Here is a 24,476-nt window from a genome sequence, read left to right as displayed (position 1 = left end):
GGAGGTCTAACAGAGCCACAGGTGACAATAAAATAAGGAAAAGGAACTGGATTTCAATCCTATCAGGAAACAGGAAATACAATACAATACAATACAATACAATGCAATGAGTCCGGCATGAGAAACAGGAGATTGTCTTCAGCCCGTCAGCAGGCCCAGACTTCTGTCTCCCTCAACATCTGGAACTGGTTAGAGGCCTAGATGCACTGACCTTCCTTGGCATGTGGCAGGGTAGAAGTGGAGAAATGGTAACTTTCTGGAACCGGAATGTCCAAAAGATGTAGGTTGAAGTGTTGCTGGAAACGGTGCAGAGGTCCGTGGCTTCCCAGGAAGATGTGTTGAATTGAAGGGGGAAAGTTCCTTCTCCTCTTACTTGACGGAAGAGCGTCTTCAGCTTGCAGTCCGGGGCACAGTAGGATGGAGTGGTGGAAACAGTTCCGTTCCTCTTCGAGGTGATGACAGTAGGTTCAGGTATAGTCCGTGACGCCAATGTTAGATACTAGGTTCTTATAACCAAAGTCATCACAAGCACATCGGTAAGTTGGGAGAGCTCAGTTTATTCTGCTTGTTTTCCAGGACTCTAGACTCTGAGTGCCCTCTGCCCTCTGGGCTGTACCACTTCCCCAAAGGGGTCATAGTGGGTTCACCACAATCTCATGGAGTGTTCAGAAGGTCCCATTTTTACACATGATCACCCTCGATATGCCTAACTCTATCTGCATATCTAAAGAGTTGAAAAATTTCATCAGATGGGAGACATGGGAGACTAATAGCATTTTCGCCTGAAAGGACAGAAAACCAGCCCCAAATTGGCTTGCGGTCTTACTGTGGTTCCATTGTAGTGTTCGTTTTCCTTCCTGTGAAATAAAGTTATTTCCTGACACTGATTGTCAGAGGCCATCTACAAATGCATATAGGGTACGCCCTGGTATTCGGTCCTTGTTAAAGTCGCGATACGGACGGATCGTTGAAATTATGATCGTATCACTTCAACGCTGTAGATACTGTACGGACTATTCCAATATTTTCTATATCACGTATATATATATATAAAGGGCATGGGTTAAAATATCATACATTGTAAAAAGCAAACGGTTAGATTTAGGTTTAACTTAAGACTGCTAATTGCATGCTGTTTCATTTCAAGTGGAAGGAATACGGATATGACATTTGTCGGCATTTGTTAACCCCACTTGGGCTTAGTAAAAGGGTCGCGTCGACCCAAATGGGCGTTACCCGTCTTTCTAGATGTCAGCGAGGCCGCCATTCAAAATGGCTGACCTACGGGATAAACATCGTGCATAGGGCTGACAAGATTTGACATATCCGAATCAGAGCACTCGAATACAGGGGTGTTTGTGGGCGGAAGAATTCCTATACTCGCGTACCGCCTCCTTGTAGTGTGTGTGTAAGCGAAAATAATGTTTATATCTAGAGTATTCTAGACACTGTTAAAATGTGTGAAGTTGCTTTTAGACGGAATGATAACTCTATTTTGTCCGACTGCTAAAACGCCATGGCATTTATCTGCTTTATTCAGTTTACGCTAAGTAGTATACTAGTACCGCTACGCATTTATCTCATGTCTTTTACCAGAAAAAAATGTAAGTATCCCGATAAATTGGGAGAATTTCTACATTTCGCATTATCTTTCTAATTAGGTAATCCTGCATTAGGTACAGATATGTGGATGGGTTTGGGCTACAGTCATACCAACGCAACTCGTACAGAAAAATGTCAGCTATTCGTATTCGTTCAGGGAGGGGTCTTTAAACCTCTTCCTGACGGTTTCCATATGGCGTCCGGATTCCCGAGGTGCGCTGTAACATGACACTCGTTTTCTGTTGGTTCTGAGTAAACAGCTAATGCCGGGAAACCATGTCGTGTCAGACGGGTTACAGATGCGATTCTAACGAGACGGGCGGTGCTAGAGAAAGCACGCGTGTACAACACACGTTTGCGTTTGTCTGCGATAAAATGATGATTTGTTTGTCTGTGATGTTTTTACAAGATGGTGTTGCTGATGCAGCAACTGTTGAACATTTCTAGGTGTTTACAACGGGTTTGTAAAATCGTACCGAAAAAAAATAACCTTCAAAAGTATCATATTATGATGTTGCCTTGCCATCTTTTAATAGTGTTTTAAAAATCTACAATGTTAACGTTTAATTTTGCCCCCAATGAAACGTTTGAGACGGCTTCTTTCTAATCGAGTGTAATGAAAGTTACCTCACTTCGTTGACTTCTTATTTGCGTTGTTTCTTTTCAACAACGCTTAACAATTGTCACGATTTCCTTTTTAAAAGTTTTACCATTTTTTTACCTATTGATGTGCAGCTTCCTTTATTCTCAGTCTTAGTTCAGCTGTCAGGACATGTTGAATAGCTGCAAAGTTGCCTGAAAGGCAGCGCTACATGTACGTCTGTGTTTGCCTTTGTGCTCAGCTGTCGGTATGTTGTTCCGACTTTCACTACGCTCTTGAAATTCTACGAACAAACAAGAGCTGCATGTAATCGTCACAATAAATGATATTGCACAACCTTGTCCAGGTTCAACCGTCATCGAGTCGACCAGCAACACTTACCACGAGTTGTATGTTTGTTTTAAGGCCATAGACCAATAGTATTCTTGCGGCGCAATGGGGGTGGGGGGGGGGGGGGGTGCGGCCACAGATGTCAAGGAAAATTGCTGTATAACATTCCTCCAAGGTTGCTTTTCAGATTTCCCTAGATAACTTCTACATGATTACAATTTCAATCGTCGAGATACAGTATTACAACCATGATGTATTTGTGCTCTTCGTTGTTGCACTTCCCTCAACTGAATCTCGTTTTGGATTCTTGCCTGCAATATTTCAGCCCTAGGCGCCTCGCGCCATGACAACTATTCTGATGAAAGCCACGAGGTTAAAATTGTGTCACATACAAGAGGCCACATACTGCTCGAAGCGCTGGCCTAACCTTCAGGAAACAATATTACCAAACTGGAAGGGAATGGTCAGATAAAGATGTCTAGATCGACGCGCTCCAGACCAACCAAAATATTGACCTACTTTGTACAGGTAGTTCAGTTCACGATTGATATTAATGGGAATTTGAGGTCCTCAAAAGGAATTCTTTATTATGTAGTACATCGAAAATTAGAGTGACGGACATATATTATTTAAGTGCCGATTTAGTCAAAGAAAATCTATTTATGATTTTAAGTATGTCGTAATTGCAAGTCCTCTTATGGGCAGAATAGCGGTGTATTGCCTTTCGATTTATGATGAATGAGAACGCAAATCATAACGACTCCGCAGCTGTTTTGTACGGCAGTCCTTTTTAGTATATTTAGGCCGTCACAGACAGTGCAGTTGCAATAAACTATGGCGGACTACATAGTAAGCGGAGCGTGGCTTGTAATCTCCAAGCAGATTTTGGGGTGGAAATTTGCACCTTCCCATGCATTTTACGTGTCAAGAAAAACACCAGCATCACCAAAAACAACAACAAGGGTACAGCAAGAAAACGTTATGATTTTCATCCCAACATTTGCTTGGAGGCGACGTCGCATGTTCATCACGTAGGGAATTCGAAGTCGACCTTTTCGGATATTGACCTCGTCGGAACGTCACCCTTTGTAATGCCATACACACGAAAAGTATGTGGGGTCAAACCAAATATGGCACGTTGTTTGGCCCCATCAAAACGTCAGCGCTTTGCAGTGATTAGATCCAACTCTGGCCCAGGGTGATATTTCATAGTTTGTGACTTGTTGTTTTCAGTCCAATTTAAGAATATCCTCCTCTCTCTATATGTGTGTAACGTTATGTATGTATGTATGTGTGTGTGTGTTTGTGTGAGTGTTTGTTTATCCAGAACAAAGTATTATAAAGCTTTTTGAAAGGGTCAGTAGCTAAGTAGGGAACACAAACAATTGAGTGGAGTAAGATTTAGGCACTTAGCCTCAAGCCTTTGAAGCCTCACCAGCAATTTTGCAGTTAAAACACATTTAAGAGCTCACTAATCAGAGCAGCTGTTTAAGAAAAACTTGGAGAGTGGTACTTACCTCCCAACTCATTGTTCACTGTGCCTTATGAGTGAAGAAAGAATGAAAAGTTGAGGAAGCCACAATATCTTGTTAGTGTTAAAATATTTGTTGTCTTATTAATACTAGCAATATCAAAAGGTGTTGTTTTGAACTGGGCAAAGCAACAAACGCTATATCCAAATTTCACACAAAGCTGAGCTGGACTGTGACCTGCCCAAACCTGCATGGTATACACATCACTCAGTAAGACCATGGCCTGAAAGGTACACACAAACTTTAGCACCATCTCGGTGGTCTTACACCAGTCATGCTCTCATTATCCCAATGGTCATGTTACACCACTTTTAGTGTTTCAATTGTAATCAACTCAAGGAAATATTTTTATATTAGCCTTATTTTGGTCAGAGCCACAAAGCAACATGGAAAAGGATTAAAGGTCTTTGTGAGGTGGCTAATGTACCTATGAAAAGAACAGTCTATAGAGGGCTCAAATATCTCATATCCTGTTACTTGTTAATTTAGAAGATACATGAACTTTGTATAGTGGGGTGGTGGTACCATGTCAGCATTGTTCATCCTGAACGTGATCATTATCACTTAGATGAGATGGAAAGATAGCTAGTTAACTGACTATCATTAACTTGATAGTTGGCTGGTTATAACCATCATCATCATCATGTGTATGACAGTGTTTTTCGGGCCAATGACTCTTCCACACTAAGTCCCATATGCAAGTTCCTATATGATAAAGCATATAATGGATGGCTTATAACCCTAACCTTTTTTTTATTACAGGAGATTGTTGGGAACCCGGAGTACATTGATGCATCTGAGGGCGCGAGTCGCTTCGATGTCTGCCAGGGATGTGTTGGTAAGACTGATATCCAAACGTTTCATGTTCTGAATATATGAGAAACATAGGTAAAAGTAAAGTCCCATAGCTACTTAAAAGCTGTAGGGGCAGTGGGTTGTTATCCACTGTATCCAGGGCAAGGTTGGAAGACAAACCCCACCCCTCTCCTTCCACTGCCTTTTACAATATACCTCCCCAACTGATACCCATTTCTACACCTTGAGGAGTGAGGAATTCGAAAGTCATATAATTTCCTGAGAACGCAACCTCTGGCCCTGTGCATCCGAGAATCAGAACCGGGACTTCTCAATCCCATGTCCACCAGCCTATAAACCACATGGCCATCAATGTCATGATCACACAAGTAAAGTGCAAGTTTACTAGTCAAATTAGATTTTCTGGAGCAGATGAATTTTTTTCCTCAGCATTGTAGCTTTTCTTTGTTGATGGGTACAATAATGTACTTGTCACTTCTCTGAAAGTTGTAGACTTATCATATTATTCATAATGCTATAAAACTGCAACATTTAAGGATTTTTTTCATCATCATAGGTGATTGTTGGATGCTGGCTGCCACCGCCACTCTTGCCCAGAAGCCCTTCTTGTTCAAGAGAGTTTGCTGCGAGGACAACTCCTACAGCGATGACTACTGTGGTGTCTTCCACTTCCGCTTTTGGCAGTATGGAGAGTACGTAAACCCAGAGCTGTTTTACTTTTGTAAAGCGATCTGCAAAAGATACAAAAGAATTCTGACATCATAGGCCAGATAGAAATGCTGGTCCTTCATTGTTCAGAGAGTTACACCAACAAATGTCATTTCAATGGCTTCCTTTTGACAAAGATGAAATGACACTGACTCAATTTTGTGGATTTTGCCTGTTTTAAAAAAAAAAAAGGAAACAAACTTTGCACTACATGCAAAGATTTGCAACAATGCAACATAGATATAAGAAATGCATAGAATTAATGAAGATGTCAGATATATTCTGAAACAAGAGTACAAGACAATCCAACACTAGTAACAGTTACCTCCCTGTAAGAACAAGAATGCAGGATTTACTGTGACACCTGAAGTTGCTAAATCACCAGTTTTGCTGAATGCTCTTCCTACAGGTGGGTTGATGTGGTCATCGACGACCGTATCCCCATGGTGGTGTTTGACTGGGGCGACCCGCAGTACTTCAGTCTCCACTCCAATGACAAGAACGAGTTCTGGAGCGCCCTGCTGGAGAAGGCTTACGCTAAGTAAGTAAGGCTTCTGAAAGAAAATGTTGTCTTTCCAGTTAACGTTTATACCTGCAAAAACCTGCTGACCCGCTTTCAAGAAACATAACTTTTTGATTTGACGTCTGAGCGATGAAATTCTTTGATCTATGATTGATATATACTTGATGTATCTTCGGAAAATGATATCCTCTTGTCAGATCTAGAATAGTGGCAGTCATACACATGCAAATATGCCCAAATGCACACAAAGAATTGACAACATGACAGTCACTCCTGTAACAGTGTCACAGAACCAATTGCCGACAATGAACCAAGATAGCCTTTTCTGTTACAAGACAACTGATCAAACTACCCCAGAAATGCCCTCAGTTTGCGATCATTGCAGGAATTCCTTGTTTTGGTCAGAATTCTACCTTATATGAAATCCTACTTATATATTTCCAGGCTGCATGGCTCCTATGAGTCGCTGGAGGGAGGACACACCAGCGATGCTCTGGTTGACTTCACGGGTGGGATGACTGAGAGGTACGACACTACCGACCCCGAGAAGCTACCTGCCAACCTCCACAAGATCCTGACAAAGGCCTTCGAGAGGGGATCCACCATGGGATGCAGCGGGATCAAGGTCAGTGTTCATGCAGCTATAATCATTGGAAATCTGTGCGTGTGTGTGTGTGTGGGGGGGTGTGGTATATACGCTGAGCTATAGGCAGTCAGTCTTGGTCACAGCTATAATTGTTTTAACCTTCTTGCTGCTGCTGCCTTAAACTTTGTAACCAATAGGGAATGGGCTTAATGGTTAATTCAGGTTAAACTTTGATGGCCGTCTGTTATAGAGTTACCATTGTCAACAACAGCTAGTTATTGTGTCTTGGAACCAAGGTGCTTCTGCAGCTGTCAATGTAATTCATGAAGTCAGTAAGTTGATAACAACTAGTCTTGTTTTGTAATCAGGATTCAGGCTCGTGCAGCTGTCGATGTCATTCAATTACAAGGAGATAAAAAAGGGGCACAAAAAAATAAGCATAAGAGAAGACAAGAGTTACGGGGACTGTCATGATGTAGTCTGTTATAGGTTTGAAAATGAGAATTGTGTTATAAACGTTTTGTAAAAGTGTTTATGTCATTTATCAGGGAGGTTCGGCGGGTCTGGAGGCTATCCAGGACAACGGGCTGGTTCAGCAGCACGCTTACAGCATCACAGGATTTGCAGAGGTAGGTCAAAGGTTAAGATCGTGTGCAACCCTCTATAACTGAGATTTTTTACTTTCAAATTGATGTTATATCTGTGACCACGGCAGAACGCTGCTAATGAAAAAGGTGGAAAAAACAACAAATGAGCAAGGAACAATTGTCCACTGACTCAAGTCTGGAGCTCCATGGCTGTAACCTTATGATTGATTTTTTCTTACCTTTTCATTATATTTCACTCCTATACTGTAGGGAGAGATCGAAAGATATAATAATTGTTTTCGCTGGCCTTTCTTCTTCTTCCACCATTTTGGTCAAATGAATCAACTTTGGATTCCGATTTGTGACTGAAAAAAACAACACTCATTTTGTAGCATGATTAGTAAGAGTTTTATTGATATCAACCTCATAATTTTTCAAAAGAGAAAGAGGAAAGACACTGTAAGTAAAAAGTTTGTATCACAGCTTCTTCTTGATGTGTCTGGTAGGTTGATGGAACTCAGCTTGTCCGTATCCGGAACCCCTGGGGCAAGACTGAGTGGAAGGGACCGTGGGGAGATCAGTAAGTGCTTTTTGTTCGTTCCAAAATTACAATTTCGAATGATGATAGCAATTACAACGGTACAGACATGGCAAAACTTGGACAATAAGGCAATAATCACAACTGATAGAAATCTGCAATCATTATAGTAGTTAAAAATGTATATGATGAGAGATGCTGAGTTAGAAATCTATATTCAGTATAATCATGAATTACATGGCTACGAAACTTGTTCATCTTGATAAATTGGAAATATGGAGAATAATGTGATCATCCAAACGTCTTCACATGTACCCAACTTGTTGTAGTACAAAGCTTAATTGATATACAAGACCAAAGACAAATTTGACAGTTTGTCAAATAAACTTCATCCTAGTTACTTACGTGCTCAGCTTTTATTTCGCTGTTGGGGGGAAAAGGAGATTGAAGTTTGCGGTTGAAACAATTGCCTAGTACAGTAGAATGACAGAAGGAAGACTGCAAAATATACCCCACCTCGAACATTTAAAGATTTATGGTATAATTTGGACTAACCTTGATTCTTGCGATAGGTCCGATGAGTGGAGTGCTGTGGATGAGGGTACCAAAGAGGAACTTGGAATAGTCAACCGAGACGACGGAGAATTCTGGTACGGTTGACTAGAAATTTGTCAATTTCAGTGACAATGTAAACTTTGTTTTTGTGCATGATGGATGTATAGAATGCATTAAATGGAGGCTTGATATCACCAAGGAAACATAACAGATACGGTTACGTAGCCGTTACAATTACCCATAATTCATGGCCGTCCTTTTCAAATGTTGATGGTTTGATTTTCTTTGACTGCTTTCCTCTAGAAAGGTCTGCATGGGGGTCCTGACAACGCTTTACGCTGAAAATCCCCTACATATTATGCTAAAATCAATGAAGGCAGTTATGCAAAATTTGGTCGCCTTGCTGCGATAAGACTGCTGCCCCTACAAATTACAGGAAATCAAAATAGGCTGCCTATGCCTTAAGAGTACCAATGTGGCAAATGAGATTTCATATGTAAAATGAATATCCAATGATACAGGATGAGCTATGAAGACTTTCTGACGTACTGGAAAAACATCGAGATCTGCAACCTGACTCCCGAGGCGATGGGGGATGAGGACGAGGAGAAGCTGAAGTGGAACGTGAACAACATGGTCGGGCGATGGATCAAGAACGAGAGCGCCGGGGGATGCGCCAACTTCAGACGTGAGTCAGGATTTGTAGAACATCAAGTCTTGCTGCCGGGCTATTCTGTATGATATATGAATATCCATAGTTAATGTGTTTTAGATTGCTCTTGCAGGATGTAAAAGGCACCTGTATTGCTATTTGAAATTGCTTGAAATATCTATGATTAGATAGTCCGTGGTCAAATGGAAAGAATTCAGAATCCAAAAGAATTGTGCAAACACACTGCCAATTGGTTTAGCATCTGTTAATCATACCCTATTAAGCTTTGACCCTCATATATTTACATATGCTGACTACAATGACAATTTCGTCATGAAGATATGCATGTATTTTATGTGTCGTAACAAAGTGACCCGAGCTACATAATTTACTATAGTGTAAAGAAGGTTCCCTTTGACAGTCAGGGGAAACTAAAAACTCACTGGTTCTTTGATTGTACTTCAGAGTCGTCGTTCGCTGCCAATCCGCAGTTCAAAGTGAACCTGACAGATGCCGATGACGGGGACGACTTGGCCTCCTGTCTGGTTTCACTCATGCAGAAGGACAGGCGCAAACAGAAGCATCTTGGGAAGACCAACCTCTTCCTGGGGTTCTACATGTACGAGGTATGTCGGACAATGGAAGGACCAAGAGATATTGCTGTAATGGTGTTGAAATGGTCTGTTGTTGCCAACTTTCATTATAGCTTGATAGCCTTCAGATGCAAAATTACCCAGTGTAGTAAATCTGAATCTGAATCTAGTTACTGTCCATTATTTTCTGCTGCACTTCATCAACATATGTTTGTGGTACCTAAGAATGAAGTTTGCACTGTAAATGTTTTTTACAGTGGTTTTATGTTTGGGGTTTTCCCAGTGACCTCTTCACCACCTAAAACCATCACAAATGCTCTATATTGTCCCTGCTGCGAAATTAAATCCCTGCGAACTTAAATGCAGTTTCAGTAATGCATAATTATACAGGAAAGGATGAGTCTGACACTTAGTCTTTAAACTTAATTGAAGTCACAGTAGATCCTGAGACAAACTGCAAGCATTTATAATCACTGTCGTCATTATCACTGAGATGCACTCATGGCTATTATTAGGATCAATTCTCATGAGTTTTGAAACTTATTATTATGAACATGACATTCACTTCTTTCTGTTGGGACAGGCTAACGGACGGAGCAAGCTGAAACGCCGTGACGTCATGACGGAGGCACCGGTGGCCAGCTCTGGCAGCTACATCAACTACCGCGAACGTTCCTCGCACTTCCAGGTACACAAAAATCTTGTCTGGTATCCCGGTATGATTAGGCCAACGAAAATTACAGTCCTGAAAAAATTAGGGTTGGTAGTTAGGGATTCTCTTTTCATTCACATTTCAGGTGAACTGATCCAACAAATACAGTTTAATAATTTGAAAATAAAAATGGAATTTGGACAGATATACAATGTAACAAAATTTCATCTTTCATAGTTGCAATCACCAGCCGGCTAGCCCAGTAATATATAGCCCAGTAGTATATAATATTGTGTTATCCGCCCATTTTCATATCAATCAATATTTGTAAGACTTGTAAAACATCTATGATTGTCTTCTAAGAGTTTTCTGGATTTGGTTCCACAGGTTGCTCCTGGTGAATACATCGTTCTCCCGTCAACCTTCAACCCTAACGAAGAAGGGGAATTCATCCTGAGGGTCTTCACGGAGAAGGAAGCATCTGCCGAGTAGGTTTTATATCATGTCCTCAAACATGTGCCTCTATGTCATGTTTTTAAAGTAAAACATTTCTTGTAATACTGTTTGCAGTGCAAATAGATGTCGGTGTTTTCTGTCTATAATTATACTATATGAATGCTCATAACACAGGCTGCCAATAGGTAATGTTAAATAGTAATTTCACATTAACAACTGTTCCTCAGTTAGACACTGTAATACTTGTGCTACTTGCTCATCATAATTTCTGCTTAAACCAGTACATTGCATAATTGTAAGCAAAACTATTAGTAAGTAGATGTGCTAATTTCATTTTAGCAATATTACATTTTCAACTGTGTATAGATTTCATGCTGTCTAGCAATATTGTACTGTGCTGAAATGCTGACCCTTAGGTGCTGGAAACTACAGTTTTAGATTCACCTTGCTTGACAGTTGCACACTTAACATCTTCCTCTCTTTCTAGAAGCATCATGCCGGCATCGAGCACCAACATTGCTTCATGCTGCTATCTAATTTTGTTGTACACTTGCACATACGTTTGTTTAAAACTGACATTACAATTTTGTTGCTTTTTTATGTTTATTTCCAGTGCTTTGCTATATGTTGTGCTGTGGTGTGTTGTGGCATTACATTCATGCAGGGCAGTTGGCTAACGGTATACTTCTTGTGCTGTCAACATACAGTTACTGTATACTAGTATGAACTACACATAATTCTTTTCATGGCTAGTACTTGGTTTGTTTGAACCTATTCATTTGTGAGAAGCTGAAGTTGGTCTGAAAAGTGTATGATTTGCACAGTGTTAAAATCATTTTCCATTATGTATAAAATATGTCGAGTATGTTGACAGCACTTATATAGAGAATGATGCTATCCAGCTAATGCTGTCTTTAATACTGCTTCATCACTCATTCTGCCTTATAATCTCCTTCTTCACGCATACCTCCTGACAATGGTCTGCCTACATGCTTCAACCTTGGATATGGTTAATGGCATTTTTTTGTTATATCATCTATTTTTCCAAAATACTGCATGAGTAGGTGGTTTCATTAGTATTTTTCTTGGCAGTGCCAAAATTTTATAATCATGACATAGAGACCTTAGTAGATTGAGTTCTATATCCTATACAAAAGTTGGAACAGTTAACATATAAGGAGATATTAAGAAGAAAACCAGACAATTTTGCATCATAGGAAAAACTTTTTGTTACCAGATGGCAAACTTGTATTTCTTAACATTCTTGAGAATATCTTCACTCATAATTCTTCAAATAGAATTACAGTATGCAGATTTGCTAATCATTTTGAATTCATGATTTTTTCTATCATTTTCAATCTAACCTTCATTGGTAAAAAAATTTGAAACTTAAGGTTGGCTCGTCCACAAAATTGCCACATTTCACTCTTGAAGAACAAGTGAAAGAAAAGTTTTCTTCTTCATTGGTGCCCTGAAACCAGGGTCAGGTGGTTGTTGCTCTTTCTTTCCTCACCTCCTTAACTGACGATCCTACGCCATTCTCTTCCAGTGAAATCGATGAAGGGGATGCTATCATCAAGCAGGACAAGCCCAAACCGGTAAAAACACATAAACACGCACATGTCTCAGGACCGGGCACACCCCCCTGTGCACAGTATTGATGTATATCACTTGACCGAGCTCTTTTGTTTCTCTTTGTTTTCCCTCTCATTTGGAAATTGCATCATGCAGAGAGCAGCAGGATGACGACAAGATAGTCAAACAGGACAAGCCCAAACCGGTAACATCTTGTTATAAGAAAGAACCCGACTTTTCTTTCCCATTGCGACAATTACTAAAAAATCATCATAATTCTTTCTACTATTCCTGTTCTGTACACTATAATGGATCAAACTCAACTAACACTATAACCAGACTCATATATGATTATGCATGAATGAGGGAATTAATGACACTCTTATACAAAATAACCTCACAGCACATTGTGAACTGTGCAAGTGGCACACTGTGCATTACTCACTCAAATCTGCAATTTTTGAAGGTCATCAAATGCTTGAGGTACATGTAACATTATATGGCATTGCTTAAGCCTTGTGAAGGCTTCAATGACAAGGCTTTTTGGTGTTAACCAAAGTATTAACTCAAAGCAGAATGCACCCTCAACGTATTATCTAAGTTTATTAATTTCTGAACAAATATGCTACAATATATGTGCGCATCAAATAACATAACTCATTTCAGAGCACTTCTGTTTAATGTTCTCCATTTTGCTTAATTTCTAACGAAGACAACTGAAATCTTTCTGTAAAACTCTTATTATGTCAACATTGCAACCATAACATAGCGTCCCAGTGTTTCCATCCCAAATATGTCCTTTTCAAGAATGATTAAAGGTTACCTTCGAGAGTTGCCACTCATGGTTTCCAAACCCGCATCATTATACATACTATACCCATAAAATATAGTCATTGATGCACAATAAGCTACCATCACACCACTTCCACGGGGTAAGGTTCATAATGTGTTTCTTCTGACTTTTCATCTGACAGGTGTGTTTTTGACAATAATCTATGTGGTGATTTTTCCTGTAACAAATTGTTCTATGTTTCTACCTGAATGATTGCATGCATGTGTGTGCATATTAGTTATGATTTACATATCTTTGACTTAAATGATGTTGTTGCTAAACTGTTGTAGCTAGAGCATACTGGATTGAGTCATTAAATATTACATGAACAAAAGATCTGATAATTGGATATCCAACAAATCAACGTAGGAGCTAAAGTCAGTTGCAAGAAAGAAATATGTAGAAAAGAGAGTAATATAACATGGCCAGTAGCTTGTACAAATGTATTAGAAAAACAGTCAGTATTGATGTGCATGTTGTCTATGATTCTGACTATTCTATCAGCCGAAGGAAGAGTGGAGTGATGAGAAGAAGGACAAGTTCAAAGCGTTCTTCGAGATGGTTGCTGGCCTTTCTGGTGATGAAGAGGTAATATGACGTCTTCAGTACCCAGGATTTCATTAACACCCATATTGGACTTCAATTATACACATTGACATTGCTGTTATCATGTTTGGGGCTCATAGAATTTAGTGTGACTTATAAATTGGTCACAATTTGAAATCTTAACTCCCACTACCACTCGTTTCCCATACAGGAGGTGCCTGCCATTGATCCATTTGAGCTGAAGAGTCTCTTTGACTGTATCTTCAAAGGTAGTTCAACTGTATAGACTATGATGTCATGATATTGATGATATTTTGTAAAATGAATTACATTGTACTCTCTGTAGCCCTTCAGAAGTTACAAAAAAGTGTCATTGTCCATATCTATCTAAAATGTTTCAAGTGACCTTTTACAATACATTATTACAAAGCTCTCAAAGTTGATTAGATTTTTAACTGTCGATGCCATTTGCAGTGATTTAATCTGCGGTAAGGCGAAAATGGAGCGTTTGCGGTGCTTTAAGTTACAATAATGGATTCCAAATTTTTGCAGTGATTGAAGCGGTCACTGCGAAAACCGCAAACATTAAACCACCTAAACAATTTTAAGAATTACAGTATCATGATGATATGTTACCAAATCTGCCTGCTATATAAATGTTGGACAAAAGTAAGAAATTTCTTTGACCTACACTAATTATAATTTTCTTTTTATGCAGACCCCAGCCTGACCATTGACCTTTGCAAGGACGTCATCCAGATGTTTGATGTATCCTTATCACTAATGTAAAAATTACAAATTGAGTGCATTGATAATGTATAGTTTGTACAAACAAAGAATCCTATGAGGACACTCGACAATGTGGACTACAATGCTGATAAAAAGTCCATCTTGAATAGTCAACAAAACTGTCAGTCATGTCAGAGATCCTGCTTGGTACTTTTGTAGTTTTGTTTCCCTGGAGGATGTTCCTTGACTGTCTCCCAGGCCGATGGATCAGGAAAGATCGAGTATGAAGAGTTTGATGACATGTGGGACACCGTGGAACCGTGGCTGGTACGTTCTCATTGTGCCATTTATCAAGACCTAACTTAATTGAACGATTATTATTAAAGTGACAATAGACAGCATGTTATTGTGCCATTATTCTTATGTTCACAGCCCAAAAGAATCGTTTAACACAATTCAGAATAAAACAGAAAACTGAGTAGACACTGAGGTATCATTGATGATCACGAAAAGCAGAGAAAAAACAAGCTTTGTAAGAGCTGTAGAAGGCTAAATTCTGCAATAAGTTTTTAGAAGGACAGTCACTGTTACTTTTGAATATACTACATAAACAGTAGGTGGACACACTACTATCTGGTATGTCCCATAACATATAGATTGATATACTTTACGAAATAAGTTCTTAAGTTTAAGAATTGCATTAATCTTAAACCCCCTGTCTTACTTCTCCATAGTCTGCCTTCAAGAACAGTGACTACGACAAGAGTGGGAAGCTGAGTGTGTATGAGCTGCAGGAAGCACTGGAGGAAATTGTCGGTATGACACTATTCAATTGCAAAAAGTTCTGATGTTAATGTTTCGAACAGTCACATACATTGTATGGTGAATTCGAAATATGATATCCCTAGATATTCAATAACTACATGTACATAGAAGTTTAGTCAAATCTTGATAATGTCTTTTAGGATTGTGTTTGAGAGTCAGTTGATTATGAGATATGATTTCATATCAAAATTGATAGTCTACGGCCATTATAGTATCATTGTTGTGCATGAATTTAGGTTAAGGTAGATTTTCCTGTCAGTGAGTGTCTAGATTAACATTTCATGTTTTATCAGTGTCTAAATGTCTACCTCTATCAAAGTTAAACTACTGTAAGCCAGTATCTTGCAGCATGCTGCTAATTAGGCTGAGGTATCCTGTCAAGAGACAATTTGGTGATACATGATAATATAGAAATATGAGTCAATATAATTTGCTATCAATAACTTTCTTTCAGACAAACGACAGGTCATTTGCTGATGTAACATTTTATATTCCCCTCGTCCTAAGCTTTTAGATATTCATGTATGTTTGTTCATTGTGTGATTATTTCCAACTGTATTATGCGTGTCATGCAATAGACTGACATTTCTACTCATTGATGAGTGCCTTTCATAATATCTCGTCATGCATCTCTGTGTTAACCAAGCATAATCATTCACCAACTTTTCGTAATCCATAGCCATGTACTAGGGCCATCCTTGTTCTTCATTTCATACATCAAGTGTTTAACAGCTGAACAGGTCACGTGTTACGACCCAACACGTGGATTGACGTCTGTACTAACCATACACGTTACCGTTAACCGCTTTCCCCGTACACCCAGGTTTCTACATCCCCAAGCGCTTGCTGACTAAGCTTGCATTCCGCTACGTTGACGAAGACGGCCACATCAGTGGCGGTAACTTCCTGAGGATCGCCATGCGGCTCCACGGGCTGTGGAGTAAGTGCCAAACTTAGTTAGAGTGTGGGGAGGGGGAGGGGGGTGACCCTGCTTGATTTCCGGCATGGCAGCTGTCATTCAGTAATTCAAAATTTGATTGACAGTTTGTCATGAGGGTCACAAAGCATGCGTCAGGGTCAACTACGAAGTTTAAGCGCATCACAGAGTTTCGCTAATCTTACACGGAACCGCAGGTTTCACCATCCCTAAGAAGCTGCTGTGTCAGCTCGCTCGCCGCTACGTTGATGAGGAAGGGTGTATCAGTGGCGGCGACTTCCTGCGTATAGCGATCCGCCTGACCAGTCTGTGGAGTGAGTTGTGACAGAAAACAGGCACACGGTGGCTTGGAGGGCTTGATGAATATCAATAATATTCAATCGCGCCGTATAACTGGCCTTTATAAGTCGGTTCATGGTTGAAAACATCTGCATGTGCAGCGAGATGCATTGTTGTGGGTAATGTGTCGAATATGAAGGCCCCTGAGACATAACCAAAACACATCTGGACATGTATTAAGCATGATCTAGACAAGAACTGTTCACAAGTTAGGGGCCTTCACCTTTGACATATTATTAACACAATGCATCTCGCTGCGCATATGCAGTTTAAACCATGAACTGGCTTATTATGGCTTGCATGCATGCCATATTTTATAACCCCTACTTACATTTGTACCAAGCTGGGCAAATATGCATGTGAGCTTAAGGGTTTTAGCCAAATTTGGTTTTGGTATTCACATCATTTATCTCAATCCAGCAAGGGTGGTGCTCATAGACTTATCTAAGGAGTGCTGCGTAGTTGAATTTATTTTTACACATTTATGACTTATTTGCATGAAAGATAATGTTGCATGTTCTTTGTTACTAAAAAGAAACCTGGGCCAGGTGAAGTGTAATGAGGAAGGGGTTCATTGCTGACTATTGCAAAGCCAAAGGGATTTCTTTTGCTTAAGTTCAATGTAGGCCAATGACTTGCTGTTTTGGATACGAGTGATCATTTAGGACTGGTCACTTTGAATATGGAAAGACATTGGAAGAGCTGTTTGAATTAATATTTTGAATTTTTGCAGAATGTGCAGTTTCACATTTTTCTCTCTCTAAATATTGTTTTTATTTGCACATTATCTTTTACCATTATGATGTTAATACTGGCCTTCAGAATTTATAAGATTTTAGAAGTTTCCATTTAATTTGTCTTTCCAAAACTAAAGTAACCAGTGTCATTTGGTCTTCACTTTGAAGCAGAGCTCTTCTCTAAGGTTGTTTTTCTTACTTTCCACTAGATCAACAATCAGGCGATGCAGAGGATGATGGTGCAGGCGGCTTTGCCCTGAACATGGTATGGCGCCTTCCCTGTGTTATTCTGTAATTGTCAAGACATCTTTGATAATCAAAAAGTGATTTTTCCACTGCTAAAATTAAACATGATGAATCCTGGAGACCCAACAAATGTTGATCTCCAAGCAGATGTTGGGTCCAGCAAAGCGATAAAACATGACCACTAGATTGATGTAAAAATGCCTAAAAAAGACTGCGAAGAACACTGAGCTATACCCTACATCTGCTTGGAAATTAGCAATTTGGATCTTGCTCAGAAAAGAAGGTTAGGTTCTTGTTCATATTTAACGCTAAAGCCATGGAAGTCATTTCTGGTGAAAATATTATCATATTGAAAGATAGTTTGCTTCATACATCATATCAAATGTAAAATATCACTGTTCTGGTTTTACATCTGATTTTCTGAGTTTTTGCTTAATATTTCTTTCAATACCACAAACTGATGTACATACTTTTCTGTCTTGTTCCCAGGGTGGACAGATAGGAGGACTGCTGGGAATGTTCATGTAGTCCCCTTCCCAGGGTAGGCACCACCTGTGCACTGCAAGGAATGCTGGGAAGCAAATAGCATCAATTAGAGCTTTTGAATTTGTGGGAAACTTTTAATGGTACAAAGATGGTTCACAATTGCAGATCCTAGAAGCTGTCTATACAATGTAATTTTGCTATGACATCCTTCAATGGTTGTACCATCACTCAAAGCTACAAAGTAAGAGTTAAACTTTTAACTGGCTAGGAAGACTTGAAGGCCTAATGATAATGCCTTATAATAGAAGAAGAGAATTTTAAAAGACATTCCTATCTATATCCACTAATTCCTATTAAACCTAACGTTATCTATCTGGTATACTTGCAAATTAAAACCGTCATATTAGTATTTGTCAAGTCTGTTGCTTTTGCAATACACACGTCAGCAATAATGAAAGATACCACACAAAAATTGCTGTGGAGAAATGATATGATATGATATGATATTTGATAACTATGCTTAACATTATCTAGCCAGGTGACTTGCAGAAACTAAGTATAAGAAGATCACTTTTACCAATACCTGAAAGACAGGGTATGTTATATGGACGGTATTGATCACTTTCTTATCCTCAATAGACTGATCCACATTTTTACATTTAGCAGGTCAACCAGTGAGCATGACAATTATTGGTTTGACCGATGAGAGAGTGGTTGTACATGTATGTCCGTCATATATTTTCATTTTTATTCTGCATTGCTACGTTTTGGCAGAGGTGGACGGGGCTATGGGATTGGTCTGATATTGCTTAGTAACATGTAGATACTTTCTATGGCTGAATGTATTTCTTGTGAAGCCTGAGTATTAACAACAGGAAAGTTGCACTTACATTTTGAACCATCTTTGCCAAAGCATCATATAGAGTGTACTGTGTTATTTAAGTACCTACTGGCAGACGAGTATATATTGTTTATGAACAATGTTAAGAATAATAAATGGGATGGGCTTATGGTTGAAAAAAAAGTTTGTTAACTTTAGGGAAATTGGTGTTATTTGGTCTTCACTTCACTATGAAGCAGAGTTCATGTCTAACTAAGTCTAAGGCTGTTTGGTTAAATCTGCTTTATAAAAATTTATAGCATACAATTTAGGTTATGTAGAATATATTGAGTTCACAGCATATATAGAGAGAGCACTTTTATAATATTCTGGTGCACATTCCAATTATAACAGACAATTAAAAGAGCAATGCTTTTGTAGTAATTCTAACTCATCAGTTCACTACTACATTTTACATGATACTAAAGCTGGGTGTAAACATCGCTATTTTGCTGTGATGATGCTTGATATCATAACAGTAAAATTGCAACATTGATAATAGGAAACTAGACTGGCCGTCATTTGCTTTAAGAGCAAATTCAGGATGTTTCGCCCATACTCCTTATGCAAGAAGTGGGCTGTCCCAAAATAACTCCTGGGCAAATCCAACTTTCTGCATAATTTATGCAAATGAGGTCCTCATGAGCATAAGTTATGTCCAGGTGCTTTCACCTTTCCTACATGTACCTACATGTAGAAGATGACATCCACAGCTTTTACAGTAAGGGGAATACAACATCATGCATAAATTATGCAAGTGAGGTCCTCATTAGCATATGTCAGGGCCAGGCGTGTGCACCTTTCCTAAAGCTACCTACATCTGAAATATGACATCTGCAGCTTGTACGGTAAGGGAAATAGAAGTTTCTGCATAAATTATGCAAATGAGGTCCTCATTAGCATAATTCATGGCCAGGTGTGATCACCTTTGCTAACGGTACGTACATGTCAAATCTGACATGTGCAGCTTTTCCGGTAAGGGAATTACAAGTATACGCATAGATCATGCAAATGAGGTCCTCATTAGCATAATTTATGGCCAGGTGTGTTCGCCTGTCCTAAAGGTACCTACATCTCAAAGATGACATCCGCAGCATTTACGGTAAGGGACATACAACGTTATGCATTCATTATGCGAATTAGGTCCTCATTAGCATAAGTAATTGTCAGGTGTAGTCACCTTTCCTATGGGTACCTACATTTCAAATATAACATCCGTACCATGTAACATAAGGTACATATAACTTTCTGTAATACCATTAGAACAGGTAACCCCTGACATCTGCTTGGTTTTAACTCCCAGACAGGGGAAGGCTTATGTTACAGTATGACCTAGTTCTTGCTGGGCCCCTACAGAAAATAACCAAAAATTCCTTTAAAAAATTGCAAAATAAATCATTTTGAAGTAGTGTATGCCAGAAAAAATAATGGGGTCCTTTGGGTAAATATCCAATGCACAACTAAACCAAATTTCAGGTCCTCAGGTTTCAACACCACGGCACTGGAGGCCATCATGTGCGACTTTTGTCTGAAAATGACCCAAAAACCCCCATAAAATCATTTAAAAAACTTATATCAAAAAAATTTAAAAAGGGTCTAGGGGTATACACGTACTCTACCTGCATACCAAATTTCAGCTAATTTGGTCGACGGACGACCGAGAAGAAGCGATTTGAAGATTTGACAGGAGAAGAAGGAGAAGGAGAAGGAGAAGGAGAAGGAGAAGAAGAAACCTGACAAAAACAATATGTTTCGTTGGCGAAACATAATAAACTGTGAGGAAATGACAACGTTTTGATTCCAGTTTGGTGTAGCATACATGTTGAATATTATCCAATGTAGGTATCATAAAGCAGTCACTATAAATGGTATTGACAATGCACATGTAGTTCTTCTATTGTTGTGGTGTCATTCCATTGTTGCTCATGTCGTATCTTTTTAGCCTGAGTACCAACCTCCGTAGTGACCGCTGGCTCAAAAGAATTCGCTTGCTAACCACGGTTAGCAAGCGAATTCTTTTGAGCCAGCGGTCACTACGGAGGTTGGTACTCAGGCTAGTATCTTTAATGTAGTGTAAGATATTCAATACAAGAAATAAAGTCAGTTTTTGTGGGATTTATATATTTGCGCATTTGTGTCTCTCTCACAGTTACTTAATTAGACAACTTTAACAACATGGAGGCGTCAATGTTGGGATTAGAAAAACGTAAAAGGCTGCAACAAATCTTAGGGATCCTAGACACCATAGAAACTGTGATTTTAACTATCCAATTTACCTTTATTCCGTACCAGTATTTCCTGCCCAACGTCAACAGTCAGCACTACTAAACCTCAGCACAAAAACAGAGTTTTGCTCCGATAAGAGTGTCATTCCCTCAGCGGAATAAAAAAGAACTGCACTCTTGAGAATCTTTCCAATCACATTTTCACATTGGATATTCAAGAGCGCCCTCTAGCGGTAGCACCTTTAAGGTTACCGCAGTCTGATTGGTTTTTGAATAGTTCTGCGGAACGAACAAACGAATGTACTCGAAGGCAAATTTTACATGAATGGTGATTAGCTAGCATGAATGATCAAGATCAATCCAAAAGATGACCAATCATTGTGGGTGTTTTATTTGTAATTAGACTTAGCCAATTGGTAGCCTCATTGCCAATCAAAATCTAGGCTTGAGGGGACCTGGGGGCTACTTTTTGTTGTACTACCGCAGAACAAATTGACCGTCACTGATTGGTTAGTTAGTATATTTCAATATTTCAATCCATCATTTACGAATATGATAGCTAGAGGACGCTTTTAGTTTGCCTATGCATTGGCCAATTTGCTCTTTTGTATATTTTATGTAATCCGCTAATTTACAACAATGACGTCTCTGTTACACAACTTGTTTTAGTTACAAATGTATCAGAGATTTACATAGACAGTGCACTTCGGTAGACTTGAAGTTAGAAAAACGTTAGGAAATGTAAAAAAAAATAGGCCACTCCATTTTGTCTCAGGAGATAATGCAAAACAATCAACTTTCATATCTGTTCTTGTTCGCCGAACCTTAAAACGCATTCATTCTACAATGCCAATGCCAGCCTACGAGGGATACGTACAAAGCCAATTATAGGGCATCAATTTTCTTTTGTCTGTGTAATGTTAAGGGTTAACGTTACAGGTATTTGATAAAAAAAACGGCTTCCTGATTCCCCATCCCCCAACTTGAGCTCATACTGCAAAAGTAATCCACTCACCATGCAGCATTTCGAAAGGAATATTGGATTTCTTCTATTCTTATAGGTACACACAAACACTGTCAGACACACCCAAATTTATTTGCGGTGTCCATTGCAAGACAACAATGTCCAAAAATGTTCTACAGGTCATCAATGACGCAACACGTTTAACGCGCATGGATACACAGAAGTGAGGTGCAAACCCCACATCAATGTTCACCCAAAATTGCAATACTTATTACACTTCTGAAGTATTTTTCTAGTTTTTTATGTATTTCATAAATTGAGATGTCAAACGAAAAACTGCACGCAAAAATCTCATTCTTCGCACATTTCTGCACAAGTGACCGCACTATATAGTGGTCGCGGAAGAATCGGGGTGTGCTACAGCAGTCAATTTGGGTAACTACGACGCCATCTTGGACTGGCAGGTGCATATGAACTACGAATCCTTGCACGACATCAGGCGATTTATGTCAGCTACAAACGACCGGACAGCAGCCCATTCACGTTATAAGGCCAGGCTGGATCTCTGCTGATACTTGTAGGAAGAACTGGTCAACATGGCAACAGAAATGCACCCAGGAATTCAGCCACAACCAATACAACAACAACCCGGATTACCGATGCAGCCCCTCCCCTCTGGTATTGAAATGCCTAGGGAAGATCCCTACCCTAAGCCTGGACCGAACGATGAAGGTGGGAGAAGTATGGAGGAGTATGATTCCGGATTCTGTCCTGTGTTGTTTTCCGCACTCATCGCACTCATCTTTTTCCCCATCGCCATTTGTACCTGCATCAAAATTGTGCAGGAATACGAACGGGTGGTCATCTTCCGGCTGGGGAAAATCCTGGGTGGCGGTACCAAAGGGCCCGGGGTCATCATCGTGTGGCCCTGCATCGATGAGTACAAGACCGTGGATCTCCGCACCAAGTCCATCAACGTGGCTCCCCAGTCCATCCTGACGAAGGACAGCGTGTCTGTGACGGTGGACGCGGTGGTGTACTACCGGGTGAGTAACGCCGTCCTGTCGGTGGCTAAGGTAGAGGACGTCGACCAGTCCACCAGCCTGCTGGCTCAGACGGCCATCCGTAACGCCCTGGGGACCAAGACGCTGGCCGAGATCCTCTCCGGCCGTGACGAGACGGTGTCCAGGTTGCAGACCCAGCTGGACGAGGGCACGGATCGGTGGGGGATCAAGGTGGAACGGGTGGAAATCAAGGACGTGCGGCTGCCGCCACAGCTGCAGAGGGCCATGGCCGCCGAGGCCGAGGCGGGCCGGGAGGCCCGCGCTAAAGTTATCGCCGCCGAGGGCGAGATGAACGCCGCCAAGGCCCTGAAGCAAGCCTCGGACGTCATCACACAGTCGGAAGCGGCGATCCAGCTCCGTTACTTGCAGACCATGGGCCAAGTGTCAAGCGAGAAGAACTCCACCGTCCTCTTCCCTATACCCATTGACATGGGCTTGATGAACTATGCGCGTGCGAAGAAGCAAGCATAGAACGTCACACACTGACACTTCCACTTCTATTGCCTGTGGCTTTAGCCTAGGGAAATCACATGTTATTAGCATAATACTTATATGTAAATATTTCATTTGCAAACTCATGCCCGAGGGCTAAATGCAATTTGCAAGGGAACAAACAGATGTTACTATACACATACATGTATACACCAGCATTCTTTGTTAAATGTTATTGCCCTGTCACGATTATCTGGAGAAAGAAGGAGTGCCATTTATTACGTGGGGAAAATAAACACAATGCATGACCCCTTAATGAACTCAAATGTTGTTAGATGTAGGCTTGAGTCAATCTTGTGATGATTGGCTTTGCTATGCAAATAGTATGTTTGGTAGGTGATCAATAGGCGGTGCCTCGTCCACTTTGGACCTGTTTTTTGCCTCGAAGGGACCCATAGATCATTGGATATAAATTTGGGAGTATCTAAGTATAATATCTAAGTGTTGTGTTGTTTCAACTTGTTTGCTATTTTGTATATATTTTTGTGAAGAAAAAAAAACATTTCCTTAACGTTGAGAATTTGTAACATAATGCAATTTAGGACATTTCTGTCCTACAATATAATTTTGGATGTTTCATGAATAAAGTTACTTACAAGTATTACTCGTCACTCTCTTGGCTTAAGAAGGTCTTAGCAAAGAAGGCTAATGAGGAATTTTCTCATAAATTATTTAAATGAGGCCCTGATTTTTATGATTTAATTTTGACTTTTACTTGGCCTCCTAGCCTAATCCCACAAGTCTGAGTTTCCTGTGATTTACCACAATGTAATTATGATATTTCTCATTAATTATGGAAATAAGGTCTTCATCTTCATAATCCTTTTCTATCGATATTCCTCTATGTTTCACTTTATTGTGTCGCATG

At 39.9% G+C, this 24,476-nt stretch overlaps 1 protein-coding gene and 1 pseudogene across 3 annotated transcripts in view; both read left to right on the top strand.

Annotated features, from left to right (window-relative positions):
* Nucleotides 1-19,253, top strand: part of LOC136430563 (calpain-9-like) — a 32,771-nt gene extending 13,518 nt beyond the window's left edge. Inside the window, exons 2-21 of one of the 3 annotated variants that reach the window (XM_066421287.1) lie at nt 4,828-4,903; nt 5,438-5,573; nt 5,999-6,130; nt 6,557-6,737; nt 7,247-7,327; nt 7,792-7,865; nt 8,396-8,473; nt 8,900-9,066; nt 9,496-9,656; nt 10,207-10,311; nt 10,663-10,763; nt 12,463-12,511; nt 13,643-13,726; nt 13,896-13,953; nt 14,403-14,452; nt 14,672-14,740; nt 15,148-15,229; nt 16,373-16,489; nt 17,461-17,516; nt 17,987-19,253. In XM_066421287.1, the coding sequence (XP_066277384.1) occupies nt 4,828-4,903; nt 5,438-5,573; nt 5,999-6,130; nt 6,557-6,737; nt 7,247-7,327; nt 7,792-7,865; nt 8,396-8,473; nt 8,900-9,066; nt 9,496-9,656; nt 10,207-10,311; nt 10,663-10,763; nt 12,463-12,511; nt 13,643-13,726; nt 13,896-13,953; nt 14,403-14,452; nt 14,672-14,740; nt 15,148-15,229; nt 16,373-16,489; nt 17,461-17,516; nt 17,987-18,025 (1,896 nt within the window). In that variant the 3' untranslated portion in view covers nt 18,026-19,253. Of the gene's footprint in view, nt 1-4,827; nt 4,904-5,437; nt 5,574-5,998; nt 6,131-6,556; nt 6,738-7,246; nt 7,328-7,791; nt 7,866-8,395; nt 8,474-8,899; nt 9,067-9,495; nt 9,657-10,206; nt 10,312-10,662; nt 10,764-12,280; nt 12,330-12,462; nt 12,512-13,642; nt 13,727-13,895; nt 13,954-14,402; nt 14,453-14,671; nt 14,741-15,147; nt 15,230-16,061; nt 16,179-16,372; nt 16,490-17,460; nt 17,517-17,986 lie in introns of all 3 variants that reach the window. The other 2 variants (XM_066421288.1, XM_066421289.1) reach the window with 2 other exon arrangements.
* Nucleotides 19,254-22,452: 3,199 nt separating this feature from the next.
* LOC136430570 (stomatin pseudogene) lies at nt 22,453-24,209 on the top strand (annotated as a pseudogene).
* The last annotated feature ends 267 nt before the right edge of the window (nt 24,210-24,476 follow it).

The sequence above is a fragment of the Branchiostoma lanceolatum genome, chromosome 3, assembly GCF_035083965.1.
Source record: "Branchiostoma lanceolatum isolate klBraLanc5 chromosome 3, klBraLanc5.hap2, whole genome shotgun sequence".
Classification (NCBI taxonomy): Eukaryota; Metazoa; Chordata; class Leptocardii; order Amphioxiformes; family Branchiostomatidae; genus Branchiostoma; species Branchiostoma lanceolatum.
Note: the sequence above shows the minus strand (reverse complement) of the source record. Positions and strands in the feature narration are given on the sequence as shown.